The following is a 23,896-nucleotide window of genomic DNA, read 5'->3' on the forward strand; positions in this document are numbered from 1 at the left end:
TCAATTATTGATGAATTTTAGTAGTTTGATTGTTTTTCTTGACATCAACAATATTTTTATTTCATGGTATGAGGATTACTTGCAGATGATTTCAGATCGTTTGTATAATGATTGTTCAAAACCATAGCACCTTACGTAGCCTTGGCAAAGAATGCGCAAACAGTTCTTGGGAGTAACTTTTTAAGTGGAGAGCCTACAAGCTTACATGTAGATATATATACATGTATTATGAAAAATGTGCAATGAATAATGTTCTGGCTCACCCCAGGGTCGGAGAAGGCTTGCATAGGGCCCATCGCTTAAGGTGTCACTAGGGCCCTTGGCCCTTACATTAACAACTCTCTGTCACACTTACACAAAATGCAATTTGTATGTCAGTCTGTTCCCCTGGTTGCCTTACCATAGCTGTGAAACGTTTATGTCGCACTTGTTAAACTCTGCTGTAACATACATGTATGACACTGATTTATGTTTCAAAATTTAATTTAAAACTAATTGGTGGCACTTACCAGGAAATTAAATGAAACGAGGATTAACGTCTTACTTTTCTGCACCAACCGGGCTAATGAAGATGGACATACACATGTGCTCAATGCAGTGGGCTATGAGGACTATTTTGCCTGGACTGCGGTGCAACAACATACTCTTATTACGAATTCTGTCAGGGTTCTTTTACATGCACGCCAACATGTACACAGAGCCTCAGTATTTCGTCCTATCCAAAAGACTAAACTCTATTCCTTACCAGGGAACCGCAGTTACCGCCGTAGACTCTTAAAACCTTTAGACAAATTTTTAGCCAAATTAAAATTTTATTAGCCAATTCAGAAAGTTTTAGCCAAATATTTTATATCATTCTTATTCATATGTTTGTTAATTAAAAATGAAAATAAATGTTTAATATGTACTTATTTAGTACACAAAAATATTATTTTATCGCCTTGACTGTCCAAAAGTTCACATTATGGAGAGAATGAATGCAAATAACAAAACAATGTTTTTAGGATAAATTACTTCACAGCCACATGATTTAATTCATCCTCAAAACAGAAAAGACACCACAAATCTTTTTAAGACACCACTGATCAAATGCTCTGACAAATTCAAAATTTATCCTTTCCGGTCCATCCATTTTTATAAGCCTCCATTGATATCAGACTAACGAATCTGTTTCGAAAAGCAAGTTTACAAATATAAAATCGAGCAATTGATGAAAAACTATTGGTTTCGTCATTTCTATATTTACTACACGTGTGGGCGTTTTAATGCATGAATGTATTGTTTCTTACCTGGGTTGTAAAAAGGACTATGGCAGATTCTACAGTAATTGACTCATGTCTGATGACGTTAACGTCTTGGAAGCGCTCGTTTCGACGACGCCACACCCTCTTACGTCTGTCCAAAAAATCAACAGTGAACCTTGACTCATCTGAAAACATCACATTGCTCCAGCGTCGATTATCCCAGTGTTGACGATCCCTACACCAATGACGTCTTGCCTGAATGTGATGATCTCTCAAACAAGGGATCACGCGAGGACGTCGGGCGCGAAGGTGACCCCTATGCAGTCGATTCCGAATCGTCTGGCCACTCACTCTCACACCAGTGTCTGTTTGAAGACGAGCGCTGATCTGATTTGCTGTGATGACACGATTTCTCAAGGCCAAGGTACGGATAAATCGATCCTGGGCTTGAGTTGTCGCCCTTGGTCGACCTGAGTGTGGTCTGTCCTGTACAGATTGTGTATCACGGTATCTGGACCATAGCCTGCTTATGACAGACTGAGAAACATTCATCGTCCGCGCCACAACCGCCTGTGTTGTGCCGATCTGTAGCATGCCAAGGGCACGTAATCTTTCATTTTGGGTAAGCCGACGCATATCAAAATTTGTTTTCTGATCACTAAAACAATTAAACTGATGTTTCCACCCTGGAATTCAATGCCACAATGACTGTAACATTCAAAGTCAGAGTCGTGCAAATCTTGGGTTGGACCCCCATGATGATCCCAAGCATCACCTGCATTCCATGCGGTAGCTATTGGTGCGTTTGGGCGTCACATGTAACTGGAAATGTTTCTTCTGTTAGGTTCTATAGTGACTTTTTTCGTAGTCATTTGCATATTTTAGTATTATGCCCCCAAAATCAAATATCCCCTACTTTTTTTGAATAGTATATTAAAACTAAAATTACTTTAGCCTTTCACTAAATTTAAATCCCTTACAACAGATCAAAGAAACACGTAATCATTTTTCGAGACTTGTCTTCTATTCTTACGACTACCTGGTGTTTATACTGCGTACCATATAGTCACGCTACTTATAGATGAAGTTGCATTTAAGAGTGTCGGCGAGAGCACCATGCAGGGGGTGACAATATTAGATTGATTCAGTTCATACCGATCTCAAAAATTGGAAAAATATATTTTAATAGAAAAATAAGCAAAAAAAGGACAATTTTGGAAACAAATTTGGATGATCTGCTATTTGGACAATAATTGATTTGGACAGACAAATTTTTGGACATTAGTAGGACCACACAGGTGCCTCCTACACACAAGAGTTTTAAGTTTCTACTGCTAATGATACCTTGGTACTTAGTCACTTACCGGATACCCAACACTATTTGAAAATTAAATTGAATGAAAACCAAAGTTTGAGATGCTATAGCTCGCTCATTGCAGGGGTTGAAACAATATTTGAATGTTACCCACAACTAGCAACCTTCCTACGAACAAAACAAAAAATAAAAATGACCGCAACAAGCAAAGTAAAAACAGGAGAAATGAATTAAAAACACCAAAAATTGGGATAAAATGTTGCATTTGTCAAATAACATATTGTACAATTTTACTTCAACAGAGAAAATCCATGAGGTTGGACAAACAACACTACACCATATCACCTGCAAGCTGTCACGCCACTTAACTCAAAGACAGACTTTATGATCTCAACTACACAGTTGCAATTTACACAGAATAAATCGTTTTATATGAATATGATATGGTAATGAATGAAATGTTCCTAGAAACAAAACCCCCAACTCCTATTTATTTGCAACAATTATTAGGATTAGTTAAGATTCTATCTGTATAAAACAATGTACAAATTAAAACACAAACACTTATGTTTACTTTTTGAAATCCATTTATAATACACAAAATGTACAAATTACTTTAAATATGCATCCTCATAAACTAAAGTTATGTGATCAAGTTTTGTTTCATTTGGATCCTCATAAAAATTCCCCTACTAAACTCACTTTGTCGTGTTGTTCATAACTCGAGTTTAAAATTCAATATGTAAAAGTCATAAAAAAAATATGAATATAACTTGAAATGTAAGTTTATAACCCAAAGATCTCATTTCCTTTCTATATTCGCGCATATCTGACCATAACTTCCTGAATTATGGCCCCTGATTGTACGAAAAATCAGGTTTTTAGCTTGTGGACCCTATAGAGGTCATAATTTTTATCCGATTTAAAAAAAACGTTTGAATATATCACCATTACACCCTAAGGATAGTTGAGTTTGAATTTTGTAAATATCGGACCAAAGATGACAGACAAAATGGCCGCCCCTCGTACTCAAATAATGTAAAAATATGGTATATCAATGTTGTGGACCGTCTAGAGGTCACAATTTTCTTTTGATTTTTATGAAACTTGAAATGTAAGTTAATAACCCAAAGATCTTGGTTCCTTTCGATATTCGCGCATATCTGACCGTAACTTCCTGAATTATGGCCCCTGATTGTACGAAAAATCACGTTTTTAGCTTGTGGACCCTATAGAGGTCATAATTTTTATCCGATTTAAAAAAACGTTTGAATATATCACCATTACACCCTAAGGATAGTTGAGTTTGAATTTTGTAAATATCGCACCAAAGCTGACAGACAAAATGGCCGCCCCTCGTACTCAAATAATGTAAAAATATGGTATATCGATGTTGTGGACCCTCTAGAGGTCACATTTTTCTTTTGATTTTTATGAAACTTGAAATGTAAGTTAATAACCCAAAGATCTTGGTTCCTTTCGATATTCGGCATATCGGATAGTAACTTCCTGAATTATGGCCCTTGATTGTACGAAAAATCACGTTTTTAGCTTGTGGTCCTTGTAGAGGTCACAATTTTTACCTGATTTAAAAAAAATGTGTAAATATATCTCCATTACACACTAAGATCATGGATCCTTTTGATAATCGCGGATACCTGAACTTAACTTCCTTGATTATGGCCCCTGATTGTTTGAAAAATGGCATTTTTAACTTGCGGATTCTCTAGAGATCACTATTTTTTTTTCGATTTTAAATATTGCACCATTCCACCATAATGAAGGTTGAATGCGAATTTCAGGAAAATGGAAATGAAACTGCCCAACAAAATGCCCGCTTTTTGTTCGCAAATTGTGTAAAAGTATGCAATACGAAGGTTGTCAACCCTCTAGGGGTCACAATTTTTGTCTGATTCTGATGAAACTTAAATCATATCTTTATATCCCAAAGATCTCAGTCCCTTTTGATATTTGCGCATTTCAGACCATAACTTTCTGGATTATTGCCTCTGATTGTACAAAAAATCCTGTTTGTTTTTAGCGTGTTCTCTATCCATCTCTTACAAAATGTGGGCGTATCCTGCTTGGAAGCCGCTGTTTTTTTTTAGAAGAGCCACTGCTTTGGTTTTAAATTGTGCTGATATAAGAGCTTGCCTTGCCAGCCCATACATTTATTCACTTCCGTGCTACCAACTACTGAATATAGATCAGAATAATGTTGTCTGATCCTGCAAAATTATACACCATACGCCCCTTTCCTACGGTGACCGTGAACATGCCATTTTGTCGTCTACAGGCCGCATTTCTTAACGTATCACCTTGAAACTTTGCATACTTATTCTTTGTACCCAAAGGAACATCCCTATCGTTTGGGGTGCATGTCGAACCCCCAGGGGCAGAGCCACACCCATTTTCTTTTTGTGTGTCTCCTGCAGGCCACAATTCTTAATCGATCGTCTTGGATTCACTTGGAAATTTTTCATATGGATTCCTTATACAGTACCCTATAGATGATCCCTATTGTTTTTGGTCCATGCCCCGACCCCCATTGGCAGAGCCACGCCCATTTCTTGTATTTATTTGTTTGTCATCTACAGACCGCATTTCTTAACATATCACCTTGAAACTTTGCATACTTATTCCTTCTATCCTAAAGAACATTCCTATTGTTTGTGGTGAATGCCCAACCCCAAGGCCAGAGCCAGGTCCATTTTCTTTTTGTGTGTCTGTGTGACATCTTAATCGATTGTCTTGAAAACTTTTTTTATACTTACTCCTTATACTATAGCCTAAGGCTGACCTCTATTATTTTTGGTGCATGGGACAGAGCCACACCAAATGTTTGTGTGTCTTGTGTTTCGCCTACGGGCCACAATTCTTAACAGATCCTTTTGAAACTTTCCATACTTATTCCTAATACGCTAAGGATAACCCCTATTGTTTTTTGGTGATTGCCCAACCCCCAGGGGCAGAGCCACGCCAATTTTTATACATCCACATTCATAGTGTGGACGTATATTGCTGTCGCCCCTGTGTATGTATGGGTCTTTGTGTGTCTGTGTGTCGCCTACAGGCCACAATTCTTCAAACTTTACATTCTTATTCCTTATACCCTAAAGATGATCACTTTGGTGTATGCCTGACCCCCAGGGGCAGAGCCACACCCATTTTTTGTATTTCTTTGTCATCTACAGGCTGCATTTCTTAATGTATCATATTGAAACTTTGCATACTTATTCTTTGTACCCTAAGGAACATCCCTATCGTTTGGGGTGCATGCCCATCCCCCAGGGACGGAGGCACACCCATTTTCTTTTTGTGTGTCGCCAAAATTTTGTATGAATTCCTTATACCCTAAGGATGATCCCTATTGTTTTTGGTGCATGCCGACCCCCAGTGACAGAGCCACGCCCATTTCTTGTATTTATTTATTTGTCATCTATAGACCGCATTTCTTAGCGTATCACCTTGAAACTTTGCATACTTATTCCTTTCTATCCTAAGGAACATCCCTATTGTTTGTGGTGAATGCCCAGTCCCCAGGGACAGCCACGCCCATTTTCTTTTTGTGTGTCTGTATGTCACTTACAGCCTACAATCGATCGTCTTGAAAACTTTTTTTTATACTTATTCCTTTTACCCTAAGGCTGACCTCTATTATTTTTGGTGCATGCCCGACCCCCTGGGACAGAGCCACACCCAATGTTTCTCTGCCTTTTGTGTCGCCTACAGGCCACAATTCTTAAAGGACCTAAGTCCGTAACTCAAAATCCTCCAAAATCTTCGACATCGAAAACACGAATTATTGGTCAATTTAAATCAACATTGATGATGTAAACTTACCGGGAAAAGATGAGCTTCTGATATCTGATATTTAAGATAAAATAATTTTTTTTTAACATTGGTACACGAATCGTGTACCATAATGCGCTTCAGCCCCAGTTGTATTGAGAGACTTGAGAGACGAGGCTAGACACATTGCACCAAATCAAATGGAGTTATGTAGACTAGAATAACTAGACGCTAGAAATTTGCACTCAATTGAGATTGCTGACTTATTTCGCCGAACATAACTGATTTGAAATTGGAGTAAAAACGGAAACCATTAAATGTAAATCAGTTTATATACATTCATATTACAGTATTATATGCGTTGCAACCCACTTTTGTGAATTTCTAGGTCCCAAATGTTAGCGATTTAGCTCCTTTAAAAGATCCTTTTGAAACTTTGCATACCTATTCCTTCTACCTTAAGGATGCCCCCTGTTGTTTTTTGGTGATTGCCCAACAGCCATTGGCAGAGCCACACCCATTTTTTCTTTGTGTCTCTGTGAGTTGCCTACAGGCCACGATTCTTAATTGATTGTCTAAGGATATGTATTCCTTATAGCCTGTAGCCTAAGGATGACATCTGCATGTCCCGACCCCCAGGGGCAGAGCCACGCCCAATTTTTGTGTTTATCGTTGACAGGACATAATTTTGAATGGATCAACTTGGTACTTGGCATATGTATTCCTTATAGCCTAAGGGGGTCAACTGTTGATTTTGGTGAATGCCCCGACCCCCAGGGGCAGAGCCACGTCCAATTTTTGCCTTTAGCGCCGAAAGGCCATAATTCTGAATGGATTACCTTGGAACTTGGTATACTTATTCCTTTTACCCTAAGGACGGCAACTATTGATGTTGTCATTTCAATAACAGGATAGTCCCTATTTATATTGTTTCCATATCCAACCCACAAGGGCAGAGCCACACCCATTTTTTGTATTTATCGTCTACAGGCTGCAATTCTGAATGAATCATCTTGGAACTTCGCATATTTATTTCTTATACCGTAAAGACAGCAACTATTTATTTTGATGCTTGCCCCGACCTCCTAGGGCAGTGTCACACCCACTTTTTTTGTTAGTACTTTCTCTGTAAATTTGGCAAAACAAACCAAAAGCTTAGCCTTCTTTGCCTCTGATCATATTTCATTTTTCATTCTCTTCATTTTAAATAGTACCATATTAATCAAAGCTGGAATGCTCTCGTTTCTTTGGGTCTCTGTGTGTTGCCTACAGGCCACAATTCTTAATGGATCGTCTTTGAACTTGGGATATGTATTCCTTATAGCCTAAGGACGAAAACTGCATATCCCTACCCCCAGGGGCAGAGCCATGCCCAATTTTTGTGTTTATTGTTTACAGGTCGCACTTCTGAATGGATCAACTTGGTACTCGGCATATGTATTCCTTATAGCCTAAGGGTGTCAACTATTGATTTTGGTGAATGACCCGACCCCCAGGGGCAGAGCCACGCCCAATTTTTGCTTTAGCGCCCGAAGGCCACACTTCTGAATGGTTTATCTTGGAACTTGGTAAACTTATTCTTTATACCCTAAGGACGGCAGCTATTGGTGTTGGTGCATGCCCCAACACCCTGGGACAGTGTCACACCCACTTTTTTGTTAATGTTTTGTCTGTAAATGTGGCAAAACAAACCCAACGCCTAGCCATTTTATCTTTCCCTCTTGTCATATTACAGCCATTTCATATTTCATTCTCTTCATTTTAAAAAGAACCATATCAATCAAAGCAGGAATGTGGATGTATATTGCAGCGTTAGCGATGCTCTTGTTTATATCTGACGACATTGTATTCACCTTTCCGTACGATAGTCCAAGGCCCATATTTTTATTTCATTAAATGCAAATTTATTTATAAGTAGCGTGGCACTATAAAACATGTACGGGTCTTCTACAAATACAAATGACACATCAGAGAAACTTGCTATATAAAGATCTGTTAAAGACCGGCATAAAACACATGTTCGGATGATAAATCGCACAGTGAAACAGTTTTACTTCCCGGATTTTGATTTGACAGGCACGTCTCCGATAAAGCCTTTTGGTCCTTGATTATACTCCTTTTGGTGCAGTTATTGCAACTAGCGAGAAAACACGCCAATTAAACAATACACACCATTGACATTCATTTTTTTATCGGTCGGTTAATTAACACACCCCTAGCGTTAATTACATCACCTCTCTTGACAGTTTCTCACCTTTGTTACTTAACGCAACTTATTTACAATTTTAACGCGGTAATGCCGAGTAATAATCAAGAAATTAATTCTCTTTCGATAGATGTACAGATTACGCCCCATACATAGTTTTCTATAAGGACCATGCACAGATTCACAGTAGTTCTCGGTGATCCACAACCTTGATATACTATTTGCGTACGAGGGCCTGGCATTTTGTTTGGCAGTTTTGGTCCGATTTTCACGAAATTTGAACTTGACCAACATTTCGATGTAACAGTGATATATTTAAACATTTTTTTAAATAATTGTGACTTCTACTTCTAGAGGGACCACAAGCTAAAAATGTGATTTTTCGTACAATCAGTGGCCATAATTTAGAAAGTTAAGATCCGATATGTGCAAATATCGAAAGGAACCAAGATCTTTTTCATATAAACATGCACTTAAAGTTTCATCAAAATCGGATCAAAATTGTGACCTCTAGAGTGTCCACAAGCTAAAAACGAGATTTTTCGTACAATAACAATCAAGGGCCATAATCCATGAAGTTATGGTCCGATACATGCCAATATCAAAAGGAACCGAGATCTTTGGGTGACCCCCGAATGTCCGGACAGGGGTGACAGCATTAATACGTCCACATGAAAATGTGAGCGTATAAAAAGTTATGGGACTGGGAAAAGTAAGGTTTTTTATGATTTTAAGCAATGTGTAGACGCCTTTTTCTCGAAAAGTCCACCTAATATTTTTTTCGTAAATTTCTTCTATAGAGAGTCTAATCGGTAGTCTTGTGTATGAAACCATTGTACAGAAGTCCAAGATATCAGGAGTAGGAGAAAAAAGGGACGGGATTTTGAAAATTATAATTTTTTTTTACAATTTCAAGCAAGTTTAGACACTTTTTTCTCAAGATTATAACAAATAATCAATATCTAAAGCAAACTCGGAGAAATAAGGGGTACCGGTAAAAAAGAATAATAAACTTAGTAATAACATTTCTAAAATCTTTTTTTACAACTCAACACTGAAATGCATACACAAACTTAGTAAGAAGACTGACATGAGATAAGTAATTAATCTAATATAAAAGTTTTAAAAAATTGACTTTGGATTAGAGTTAATCCAAGCGAAAATTTAAAGAACCCTGAGAACTTTTTGTAGATTTAAATGACACAGGAATAGATAACAGTAAATCTAGAGGATTAACCAGCATACCTGTAGTAAATGATTTTTCTGTTTATATACTATCTTTTAGCTAGACAGTAAACATAAGCTATTGTTATTTATTAAAATAAAGGTATGGATATAATGGATAAAAAATAGCTTTAGGTCGCTAATGGGGGACTATCTGTATATCATTTGACACAAAACACTCATTCTATATTTGTTTACTATAGTGACAACAGTTGCTAGTGGTTATGTCCTTTATATGCCGTCCTTATTCAAGAATACGATTTTAGTGTACTAAAAGCTTTGACATAGGATAAAGCTTTAATTGTATAGTTTGATAGTGAATTTATGACCTTAGACTCAGACAGAGAACAAGAATGTAGCTAAGGTTTTCAGTCTTCAATTAACATTGGATTATTATGTACTTTTAATCACCCAATTAGGTTTATGGATCAAACTAGGTATGATAATCTCTTAACAGTGGCTATTCTGTTACTTTGCTTTTTGTGCTAGATGGTAAATGGAAAAATATAATCTGATTTTTTTACTTTTAGTAGCCAAATTTTAACTAAAACCCCCATACATATTACACCAGTAGAAGTTTGACTTGCATTTATTTTATGAAAACAACATTTTTGCAGCATTTTATTGTCCCTGTCTTTCGAAAAAAGGAGGGGCACTTCAAATGGGTTCATTCATCCGTTTGCAAGTCAAGCCTTTTTTCTCAAAATATCTCTGTGTCTAATTGAGGTAGAATGTTCAAACTTAATGTAAATGTTCATTATGTGAATTTCTTGATTGAGTTTGATAATGAGCATTGTATTGTAGCCTTTTAAAAAAAAAATCTACTGCATGGTCACATTATAGAAAATAACATTCTTATCAGATTAAAGTTCCCAAAGCTAAATAGAATCATATCTTGGATCAGTAACTATTAGTACACTCTTTGCTTTAATAGAAATCAATTAGCTAAAAATAATTACCTTAAAAATGCAATGTGAGCTAAATCTGCCTATTGCAGGTCTTTCCTTAGGTCTTAATAAACTTAAACGTATATTATTAATTAGACATTTATTAACATGACAAGACTAGGATCAACTCTCTAGACTATTGGATACTTTTGATTTCCAATGGATTTAAATATGATTGGCAGTTAATGATTTAAAGTAGCTAAGTCCGTAACTCAATATCATCCAAAATCTTCGACATTGAAAACACAAATTTTTTTGCAATTTAAATCAGCATTGGTGTTGTGGTCTTACCTGGAAAAGATGGGCTTCTGATATCCAATATTTAAGACAAAATAAACATTTTACCATTGCCGTACACGAATCGTGTACCATAATGCGTTTCAGCGCCATTTGAAACAAGGTGTTCAAAGAATGAGGCTAGACATATTCCACAAGTCATGTCAAACGGTGATGCCATATTCTTATTTGGAGAGCATGCACAATATATACTATCGGTGTTGACTGGAATAACCAGACGCTAGAAACTGTCTTTCGGTGGAGACTTCTGGCGTATTTCGCCGAACATAACTGATGACAATTCACAGTAAAATGGAACGATTGAATGTAAAACAGTTTATGAAAATTCATATTCATGTGTTGCGACCCATTTGTGCCAATTTCTAGGCCCAAAATATGAGCGATTTAGCTCATTTAATTAAAGTTACAATTTAATATTTTCTAAGAAAGTCAAAACAATTATTTCTATATCTTTTGCTCAATAGGTTGTCAACTCACTATTGTTACCTCACTCGCACTTAAAAATCTTCACACCGGAAATAATAACCCAATTACCTCCCTTATTTTCCTATTCCCCACCATGGAATAGCTATCTTCAAACGTTTGAATTTGAAGTTGAAAATGATATTTTTGCCAATTTCTCAACTGGCAATAGTGAATTATAGGATTAATAGGATTATTCTTTAACAAGGTAGGACTGTTTATAGATACCATCTATTTTAGGGCTTTATATTATTACATTTTAAAAATATAACTTAAAAATATGAAATTGTAACTTTAAAAAATGGATAATCAAGACTTTGTTTACTATTCTAACAATGGTAGCAATGAAAATCGAGACTGCGCTATTCTCCAAACAGCCCAAACTTTGCTCAGAATGAAGTAATTTGACTGAAATTTTCAACATATTCTCTTTTCATTATGTATAATGAAAAAATAGGTTAAAAAGTTGGTGCTCTCGAGAAAAATTTCATTTCTTTGTCTGATGTCAGCGGATCAATACAGCTAAAGTGTCGTGGGATAGTCACAGTAATGGACTGTCATATGACATCCAAATAATACGAATTCGATGGATAGGAAATAAATTATGGTCCGCCAAAAATCTAGTATTTTCCGTTTTGGAGCCTTTTGAGACGGCTTTTTGTCGAAATCCACACCTACGATTTTTGTAAAACTTTTCTTACTCCGAGTCCTATTGGTGGTCTGAGTGTGTGCATCCAAAAATAAAACCATTGATTGAAATAATATAACTAGTCTTAAAATGACCTCAATCTTAGAAAAAAGTTGAAAAATCGTTAAATTACTGAAAATGCTCTTACATTTTTTTATTTTTTATTTTTTTAAAAACAGCCAGCCCATTCCAATGGATGTTTCTGAAACTTTTTGTACAGGTAGTTAAAGTAGCTAAGTCTCTAACTTAATATCATCCAAAATCTTCAACATTGAAAACACGATTTATTTGTCAAATTAAATCAACATTCATGTTGTGATCTTACCGGGAAAAGATGGGCTTTTGATATCCAATATTTAAGACAAAATAAACATTTTACCATTGGTACACGAATCGTGTACCATAATGCGCTTCAGCCCCAGTTGCATCAAGAGACTCGATGGACGAGTCTAGACACATTGCACCAAATCAAACGGCGTATGTGACTGGAATAACCAGACGCTAGAAATTTGTGCTCGCTTGAGACTGCTGGCTTATTTCGCCGAACATAACAGATTTGAAATTGGAGTAAAAACGGAAACCATTGAATGTAAATCAGTTTATATACATTCATATTACATATTATATGCGTTGCGACCCACTTTTGTCAATTTCTAGGTCCCAAATGTTAGCGATTTAGCTCCTTTAAGTATCCAAATAACCTGTTAAAACTATTCTGACAATGATCCAAAAACCGGAAGTAGTCGAAAAAAAATCTGATATTTTGAAAAAAAAGTAATAAAAAGGAGCTCTTGCAAAAAATGTGATTACTGTGCCAGATTTCATTACATCAAAACAACTAAATTGTCGTTGGATAGCCCAAATAAGGGACAATCTTATGACACCCAAATGATACAAATTCCATGGTTAGGCAATAGATTATGGGATTTATTTTAGAAAAAAATTCAAATTCTATTGGATATTCCGCTGAAACATGTTTCAATTACTCTTAAATTTTTCCTGCAGGTTTCCTGCGTCTGATCAAGTTGTAGATATTGGAAACTGTCAAACAGAAACAAAGTCTATCATTAAGAAAGTATCAAGAAAGAACAAGGACGGAGCTGGATCTGATTCCGATAAAGAAAGTGTTGCCTCTTCACAATTTTTGGAACAACTTTTAGAGTGTGACAGACTAGAAGTTCGACAAAATATAGTTGGCTCACCATTACCAAAATGCTTCACCTCAGTTAGAAATTTTCTTGCTGACAATAACGTTCAGCCACTACCTCACAGTTCAATTCAAAGAAAGACATTTCAAGTGACTCGCCTTGCATTTAAATCTGCTGTTTTAGACAAGAGTCCTCAAATACAAAACTATCATAGAAATAATGACAAAAATCCTCTCATAACGTATTCAATGACAGACTTACCAGACAAATTAACAAAATACAAGATGGATTATTTAGTGTCAAGGGGATATGAAAGAGAAGAACTGAAGCGTATCAATGAACGGTTCAGCACTTACATACAACATGTACGACAGTTAAGTGATATCAGTAATAAAGTTGATTCATCAGCATTTCTAAAATCCATCAAAATTCTAGAGGAAGAAATTAATAGTTTGAAAAATCTTTATGAAAATGAATTAGATAAATTAAGGTAAGATAATTTTATTTCTTGAAAATTTTAAAAGTAATTTAATATTTGCGACCTGTGCTGCAAAATGAGTCGCAATGAAATTTTGAAAATTGAGTTATTGTTATTTCATATTAATCTCAATACCTTCAAAATGATGTATAATTGGTTTGAATTTGGCAATGATTGACTGAGCTGTGTCTGTTTGAAGCTGCCCAAGTCAGGAAAGTAGTTTTGAGAAAAAGCAAGTTAACCTAATCTATATTTTGTATAATAACATTTGTGACCGGTGACAGCCAAATGAGTCGGAAGTCGGATAGGTGCTCATTTAACGCTACGATGTAAAATAGCTACTTGAGCTTAACTTTAAAAAACAAATTTTTGTTTTGTGAAATCTGATGCTTTAACTTGTCTATTATTGGAGTAATCCAGACAAATTTAAATATTTAATTTAGTGTATAAATTGGGTGTTTTGTAAGTAGTGCCATAAAAATCAATGCTAAAAACAAAACAATTTTCGTAAAAATTAGCCAATTTCGTCTGCCAAATTGACGATGTTGCCGTTGGAATGTTCGCTTCCGGCTTTACATTTTATATATGATATATCATTGAAAAGCTTATATAACATGTACTCTCTGAATATATGGATAACTCAAATATTATTTTTTACCCCAAGAGACTCATTTGGCTGTCACCGGTCACATTTATGAGAATAACATCTGTTAATCTCACCAATTAGTTAGCAACTTTTAGTGGTCAGGAGATTAGGGTTGTTTATTGGGTAATCAAGTTTAGTTTCTTGATCATCATAGAAGTCGCCACAGCTATGCATGTGTCCTATAGCCTTCGGCACCTGACTGAATTAAAATAAGTTTTTGCATGTATGCTAGGTCTTTTGTTATTTTCAGGTACTCTAACGGTATACAAATCTGAATCACTGATAGAATGATAGAAATTTCAATTTCATTTCAACTTTAGTGCCTTTTGGCAGCAGTATAATAAAACAAGAATCGTCGCTATTCGACTCATTCATTGACATTGTTCTCATGTTTCCGACCCATGGTGTTAATACAATTTGAAACAATAATATCCAATCAGGCATGCCTGTGTATGTTACATGCCTTATGAAGCCACAGTAAACGGAATTCAACCATCAAAATATGTTTTATTTTTAAAATGAAACGAAATATAAAATAAACATCGGTTGGATTACTTATTTGGAGTAAATAATGACTTGGGGAAGGCTCCATATATCATTGCCAATTAGCCTATCAATCAACGAATCATTAATCCATGACAATTGATTACACAATGACACATTCCAGATTTTCAGCTAGTTGATTTAATTTATAGTATTGATACTTTTATTTTTTTATCGCAAATTGTGAACAACAATGTGAACCCTGGGCGCAGCATGGGTGTGAGTTGGAGATGAAGCTATTTTGAATGTGAAAATAAGTCATTTTAGTATATGTAATAGTTTACCCTCAAATTGATATCATAGGTCTTTTGTCTACATGACATCATACTTCCAGACACCCGTCCACAATTGTTTGTAGACACTATACAGGTCATAATTTTTATACGCCCACATTGAAATGTCGTCGTATATTGTTGTCGCCCCCGTCGGTTTAAGGTCTACTTCAAAGAAACCGCAGTAGGATCAAAGGGTCCGATTTTCTGCCATAAAACAAACAATATTTATACATTCTTCAGTATGAATTGTCTTGTTATTATTACATTTATATGGCGTCTCTCCAGTATGAATTTTATTATATATTACATTGCTATTATAAGGCGTCTCTCCAGTATGAATTTTATTATTACATTGATAACTATTATAAGGCGTCTCTCCAGTATGAATTTTATTATCATATATTGCATTTATAAGGTGTCGTCTCTCTCTAGTATAAAATAATCTTAGATTACATTTTTGTTGATGTTTAAAGGTAATATAAACTATAAAGAACAAGTTATTAATAATTAATATTAATAATTATTTAAAGTTTTACTACATGACTTTGAATTATATTGAATTGTTTATTTTGAATTGATTGGTAATTTTTATTTATGAATAACAATTCGTCCAGCAATTCTGGATCCATTGAGATCTTAGTTTGGTGATTGTCCTACCGGCTGCACTAAAAAATCTTTCACTAGGCACTGACGTCGCAGGTATGGCTAAATATTTCATTGCTAATTTGCTTAATTGCGGTAGCAATTCGGCATTCTTGTGCCACCAGTCCAAAGAGTTGGAAGTGGTCACAGGTGATAGTTTATATTGTCTTATTTCATCATCAATATTAAGTTGGTTTGTTGTGTCGCTTATGTCACCAAATAAATATTCCGCTACGCGGCTCCTTTTTTGTGGGGGCTCTTGATTTGCAGGTGTTTCCTCTACATTTATTACAGTATTTAATAATTCATTTTGTTGTTGTTTAGCATGGAGTATTTTGACTTCATCCCAGACTATTTGTTGCTTTTCGTAAGGTAGAAATTTTAGCGATTTATATTTTGGGTCTAGGGCGGTGGCTATCATCCATGGATGTTTTAACCCTTCTGCTGTTGGGAGGCCTGTATCTGCTATTGGTACTCTCTTTGACAAGCCATGTATTATTATCCCGCACCGAACGAAGTTAGGGAGGGATATTGAAACGGGTTCGTCCGTCCGTCGGTCCATCCGTCCGTCCGGTCTGATTTCGTTTCCGGAGCATATCTCATAAACCATTCAAGATATCTTTCTGAAACTTTGCACACATATCAGCCTATTACAGTAGTTGTGCCTTTTGCTATTTAGGAATTTCTGAAAACACATAAAATCATCAAATCTGAGAAATTCAAAATAAGAGGATGAAGAACTTACATTATGTGCACCTGTAATACCAATTTTTTTTCAGTTATAGTATATGATTCAATCATTATTTACTTTACGAAAGTCTAACATGATCAACATATTGTATTTTGTTAAGTTCACTTTTTTGTATAATTGTTACTTGAATATCTATATTTTGCCGCTTCATTGTTATGCTTTCATAAACCATTTTCTCATCAGTTTCTGGACATTCCTAAAGGAGAAGAGATGTTTGTAGTAAATCATTTACTCATAAAACTCATTTAAATACACATTCAACTATTCATCATTAATTTTAAAAACCTTGCTTGTATACATATGTACATTTATTACTGTTACAGAAAGGAAGAAAAATGAATAAATGTGAGGATTGTACTAAATCATTTACATGCCAGCGTAAATGTCTGCAGTACAATCGTAATGATACATTGCATAAATTATAGGATATATGATTCCTGTTCTAGGTTATTTGGGTATTGGCAATTGTACTATTCTTTCATTGATTGGCTCAAAACTTTGTAACAATACAAACAGCTACATGTATACATTACCAATAGCATAAAGAAGTTATTTTTCCTTATTTCTTCCAAACAAGTGCAAGGGCGTGGGATGTTGATGACTAGTCATCCTGTTACATTTTTAAGTTCTTTTACGACCTGGGTTCGCCATCTTGAGGGTTCAAATCCTTGGAAACAAGATTAGACAATAGTAACAATACGCAGCTCGATGATGGGGTATTCTCCACGGCCAGGATCTCTGTGGCAAGGATCTCCGTTGCGTCAGCTAGTGGGTGTAATACCGGAACAATGTCTTCAACTATTTTCCATGAACTGTCGCGCATATCTAATATTTGTCGATCAGTTGTCTTTGTTATTTTGTCGTCAAATAGTACTGTATATAACGGAATGCGTAGTTCTAATAAGCGTTTAAGCATATAGTAAGACGAATTCCATCTTGTTTGGATATCTTGAATTAGTTTTTTGGCACCGACGCCACCCCCCTGTGCATTTAACAAAGCTTCAGTGCCAATTATTGAGTGGCTAAAATGACTAACTAATCGTCTGGCTGCTCCAAGTGTCCTATCGATGGAGGTGATTTTAAGTCCATCAGATACGGCGAGTTGTAGGGTATTTGCGATACTAGTCCATATATCCGATGTGAGAGAAATTGATTTGTTATTGACGTCATTTGTTACTTGAACTTTAATATCCTCGTAGAGGAGATGCACATATTTTGTTACTGTCTTGCGACACGGCAAAGTGTAATCAGGATTCAGGGCTGACACAAATTCCTTAAAACCTTCCCCATTAATAATATTCACTGGATGTAAATCTAGGGCACACATTAGTGCTAAACGTTTGTTTATTGCATCCGTTTTAATTGGTAGAAGTTTTTGTCGAGCAAAGCTTGTTATTGCAGTTTGACGTTGACTTGTTGAAGGCGTTGTCGTTGGATCGTCTAGCCGGACAGATTTATGCAGGTTTTTAACATGATTCCGCATGTTAAGACGTACTTCCATAATATTTTAGTTGCGTGTTACAAAGTGTGCATTTAGAATATGATTTACATACACTTAGCTCAAAATACTTCCAAATTGTACTAGTTCGTTTGTCGTTGTTAATGTTAGACGCCATGTTGACAATTTACCGTTATATTTTAGGCCTTTAAAAATGACACTGATTGGTTAAAACGACTTAAAACATTATACTTTTGACCAATGTAATTGCGAGAACGTATTGTCTGTGAACTCGAGCATGTTATTATTTCAAAGCCTACTGACCGCTTTTAATGCTTACTTATTGTTAAATAAACAATAATGTATGGAATAAATAAGCTTTACTCATCGATTTTTGTTGATTACCGATCACGGCCGAGATTAGTTCACCGCTGTATATTCGTATTGTTTATTCATATTGTTAGTCAATTTCTGTTATGATTTTAGATTAGTTGACCGATGGTTTTGTAATAAAGTATACTTGTATTGTTTGTTAGTTTATGATATCTAACATCATTTATCTTCTTTATAAAAAGGTGTTTTATAATTACATATTGACAGCTGACTCACTCGCCAAAAATACATCATGGACTCTACGTATTACCAAATAATCAACTAAATTGCGCAGGAGCCCCTTTGAAATAAGACAAATTAGATTGATATTATTTCGAAACCATAATTAATTTTAAAACTGAACGTTGATTTAATTTCTGTGCACGAAATGAAATTAAACATATCCAAATATAAGAAATCCAAATAAGAATTCATTTAGAATACCAAAATGATCGTAACACATTGGGGTCTAAACAGTGTGATAAGTTATAAAATAAATCGTAAATCAATGGAACCTGTTGTAAGGTGGACACTACATGCTTTCTTTTAACGTTGGGTTATTTTAGACGCCAGGTTGTCTGAACATGTAAAGATAACACGTGTCAAAATAGTGGCTACGTGCAATTTTATCCTTTGATCTGTTCTATCAGTGAAACCAACATGCATGCAAATGACTATACAGTGTATTACAAGTGTATGACACCAAGTAAGCTCAGTCTGGGATAAGTCTAGTTGTAGTAGAAACGTAAATGCGCTCTACGATATACGACTTTGCATCTCTCCACTAGATAATTCTTTTTGTGAAAAAAAACCCAAACCGTTACAATGGACATAGTGTTTTATTTATTTCTTGTGATAATAATTAAAAATAACTGGAAACGATGTGGATTTATTTTTTACACGGTAAGCATTTCTTTCGTTGTATTTTATTGACGATAAACATGTAATAAATATATCAACTCTTTACACATGCTGTTTAACTAAATAACTATAATATAATGAAATTACGGTCAATATTCACAAACAACAAACATAGTGGGAATCGTTAAAGATACATTATGGGAGATTTTTTATAGAGAATTGGCCATTCTTGCTATAACAGTTCAAAAGTAGATGATGAAAGAAGAATATATTGAAAATTTCAGTCAAATTACTTTATTCTGAACATAGTTATCATCGTTGTAATATTTGACTAGAAATGGTAGTGAAATGTGCCTTCACCTTGGCCGATCGTTTGATTGACAGGCGTTAACTCCACCTACATATCTCAATTATGAAGTAAAGTTTTCAATGGCATGCGGAAACGCTCTACAGCGGCCTCACTAAGTACACTCTATCATTTAGCCTCGATCTAACTGACATATTCTCATCAGGATGCACCATATTTGAATTAATTAATAAGTGAAATCCTATTTAAATCCGAGCTGTAGCCGAGCCATCCGTGGGTCTACAGAGTTGATTTTGGGCTTGTTGTTTAAATAAAGATCTAATTTATAATTTCTATAACATCTGAAGCCTAAATTAAGACTAGCAATAATCAGATTTTGCTCTTGCATAATGTATGTTTAGGAATGCTAATTATATTTTTTTTTTATCGCCGGAATATCTACGACCGATTACGGAATATACCGTCTCATTATTATTATTGTCGACCATTTATCAATGATGTAGCTTATTGCTTATTCGCACTCATAATTGTCGATCGTTAATACAATACATGTATCTTTTTTTATAAAAAAAACATGCTATAATATTCGGGCGACTGGTTTATATCATGCTGTATTTTTTAGACGACTATCGATTTCCTGAAACTTGAACCGCTTTGTAGGTAAAACCGAACCGACTTCGACTAAACCGACTAATCGTCACACCTCTAGTAATGTGTTCTCCATAATTTTCATGTAACTCATGCTGCACGTGCTGTTCACCGGGACCAGCCCTATAAAATGCACTCCTATACCTGGTTGAATCATTCACACTACGTCATGCACTGGCCAGCCCTTAGTCCGAGACCAAACACAGCCAATGGCATTTATCAATCGTCTGGTCCACTCCATGTAGAGACGCTGCGCTGCTGTTATTGACACTTGTGGTGGACACACCAGATACTGATGTATAGACTGTGTACAGACTCTAAACCTTCTCGTAATGTCTTGGAATTGTGATGAGTTAATCACTAACGTTTCAACATACTGTTCTCAAATAAATTGCTTTAGTCCATTTAGTAAGTCGTTTGGTTAAAGTGCCTTTCTGATTTTGAAATTGTCCTGATGGTTTTTTTTGCTGTTTAGTATATTATCCAATGTTCACCTAATTTGGCATCAAGTATGATCAAGTTTATTGGCATATAATTCCTTGCTTTCTGAGTTGGCTCAAACCTATGGTTCAAAAGCCTTTAAATATTATGATTCCCAATTCCGATTATTGGGGCAACATCAGTTGTTACCGTGGGACCGCATTTCGCAGAGCTATTTCTTCATGCCACAATTTTGTATGGGGCCCACATTAATGCCCTTGGGGAAAGATCTCAACGGGTTGCGAATTCGCCTGTTTCAACCCCCAAGCTCATGTTTGCTCCAAGTGTGGATTTAATCACCCATTGGAGCAGTGTTATGCTAAAACTCGTCGAAACCCATTACCTAATGCTCCATCCCATTCTACATGTATGATGCCATCGCCCAGGAATGTAGCCAATAACCTGCCAACTGCAAATGTGAATTTGTCCTTACCTCAACCTGTTGCTAATCCTCCACCTCCATCTCAAGGTAGGCTGCAGTCTCCTTATTCCTTTCGTAGCAACAGTTCAGGCAACAAACAAAATTCCAACATCAATAATGCCAAGTAGGTTGTGGGAGATATTGGAGGGGTTTGATGTTGTGAAATATGAGTTTTTATACGCCAACATTTTCATGTGGATGTATATTGTCGTCGCCCCTGTTTGTCCTTCCGGACGTCCTTCCACAATTTGTTGTGGACACTATACAGGTCACAATTTTTATCTGATTTCAACGAAACTTGAAATATAGCTTTATCTCCCTATGATCTCGATTTCTTTCGATATTGGCATGTATCGGATTGTAACATCATGGATTATGGCCCCTGATCGTACGAAAAATCACGTATTTAGCTTTTGGACACAATTTTTATCCGATTTTGATGAAACTTGAAATGTAAGTTTATTACCCAAAGATCTCGGTTCCTTTCGATATTCGCGCATATCGGATCGTAACTTCCTGAATTATGGTCCCTGATTGTACGAAAAATCACGTTTTTGCTTGTGCACCCTATAGAGGTCATAATTTTTATCCAATTTAAAAAAAAAAACGTTTTAGTATATCACCGTTACACCCTAAGGATGGCTGAGTTCGAATTTCGTGAAAATCAGACCAAAACTGACAGACAAAATGGCCGCCCCTCGTACTCAAATAGAGTAAAAATATGGTATATCAATGTTCTGGACCCTCTTGAGGTCACAATTTTCTTTTGATTTTGATGAAACTTGAAATGCAAGTTTATAACCCAAAGATCTCGGGTTCCTTTCGATATTCGCGCATATCGGACTGTAACTTCCTGAATTATGGCCCTTGATTGAACAAAAAATCATGTTTTTAGCTTGTGGGCCCTGTAGAGGTCACAATTTTTGTCTGATTTGAAAAAAATGTGTGAATATATCACCATTACACACTAAGATCTTGGATCCATTTGATAATCGCGGATACCCAGACTTAACTTCCTGGATTATGGCCCCTGATTGTTCGAAAAATGGTATTTTTAGCTTGCGGATTCTCTAGAGGTCACAATTTTTAAAAGCCATTTAATTAAAGTAGCTAAGTCTCCTAACTCAATATCATCCAAAATCTTCAACATTGAAAACACGATTTATTTGTCAAATTAATTCAACATTCATGTTGTGATCTTACTGGAAAAAGATGGGCTTTTGATATCCAATATTTAAGACAAAATAAACATTTTACCATTGGTACACGAATCGTGTACCATAATGCGCTTCAGCCCCAGTTGTATCAAGAGACTCGAGGGACGAGGCTAGACACATTGCACCAAATCAAACGGCTTATGTAGACTGGAATAACCAGACGCTAGAAATTTGCACTCGCTTGAGACTGCTGGCTTATTTCGCCGAACATAACTGATTTAAAATTGGAGTAAAAACGGAAACCATTGAATGTAAATCAGTTTATATACATTCATATTACAGTATTATATGTGTTGCTACCCACCTTTGTCAATTTCTAGGTCCCAAATGTTAGCGATTTAGCTCCTTTAAATATTTCACCATTCCACCATAATGAAGGTTGAATTCAAATTTCGGTAAAATCGAAATGAAACTGCCCAACAAAATGGCTGCTCTTTGTATGCAAATTGTGTAAAAGTATGCAATACAAAGGTTGTGGACCCTCTAGAGGTCACAATTTTTATCCAATTTTGATGTAACTTAAAACATATCTTTATATCCCGAAGATCTTAGTCCCTTTTGATAGTTGCGCATTTCAGACCATAACTTTCTGGATTATTGCCCCTGATTGTACAAAAAATCCTGTTTGTTTTTAACTTGTTCTCTATCCATGTCTTGCAAAATGTGGGCGTATCCTGCCTGGCAGCCGCTGGTTAGTTTCTGTTTTTTCTGATGGATTTCGCATTCTCTTTACCGGTCAAAGAATTTTTACTGTAGCTCGTAACTATGATTCGTGTTATAATCATATGGAAATATTAATTGGAAAGATCAACAGTGAATTGGCACATGGTCGTGTTATGGGTCCATAAACTGTATTTGGGAGGAAGAACCCCAAGATATAAAACTCTATTTTTAGAAGCCATGTTTGTCACGTTACTTGATTGAGGGAGGGTCCATTTCAGAATGTATTTGTCATTACTTAATGTCCATTTACCGTACATACTGAAGCCTAAGTAAATTTTTTGATTGTCCTCTGCCAAAATATTTTTCCGCCATTTGATTGCAGGGTCTGTTGTACGTTTAAACCCTGTACGTTTAAACCCCTTAATGTTCCCAAAAACACTTAACTATTCGATTTAGAAATAATAACAGCACACTTCCCAAGTCAATCTGGCAGATAAGTCATCCGGCTGACAGTGAGTAATACCCTGACATCCTTGCCCAGTGCCTACCCCACCCAGTATTTTTCTAATGAGATTGTGCGTCTCTACTTTCCATATATACCAAATTTGCTATACCTTTATTGGAAATAACTACCTGATAAATACTTTCGTGAGAATGTATCTTTCATATCTTAAAAGTTTAAGTTAAAATTTTAAAATGTTAGTAGTTTAAAAGCTCTTTTTAATATCTTAAACGGTTTTATTTTAATAGTAAGTGCAGTGGGACTGCACCACACAAAATTTACACAAAAACAAATACACGGACATTACATCATACTCAGGAAAACACAAA

At 35.7% G+C, this 23,896-nt stretch overlaps 1 protein-coding gene across 5 annotated transcripts in view; it reads left to right on the forward strand.

The window, feature by feature from the left end:
• Positions 1-23,896, forward strand: part of LOC126825380 (non-neuronal cytoplasmic intermediate filament protein) — a 191,938-nt gene that overhangs the window by 4,996 nt on the left and 163,046 nt on the right. For 4 of the 5 annotated variants that reach the window (XM_050554987.2, XM_050554986.2, XM_050554991.2 and 1 more), the window contains exon 2: positions 13,181-13,813. In XM_050554987.2, coding sequence (XP_050410944.1) covers positions 13,181-13,813 — 633 coding nt within the window. Of the gene's footprint in view, positions 1-10,104; positions 10,219-13,180; positions 13,814-23,896 lie in introns of those variants that run through there. The other variant, XM_050554988.2, reaches the window with a different exon arrangement.

The sequence above is a fragment of the Patella vulgata genome, chromosome 6, assembly GCF_932274485.2.
Source record: "Patella vulgata chromosome 6, xgPatVulg1.2, whole genome shotgun sequence".
Lineage (NCBI taxonomy): Eukaryota > Metazoa > Mollusca > Gastropoda > Patellidae > Patella > Patella vulgata.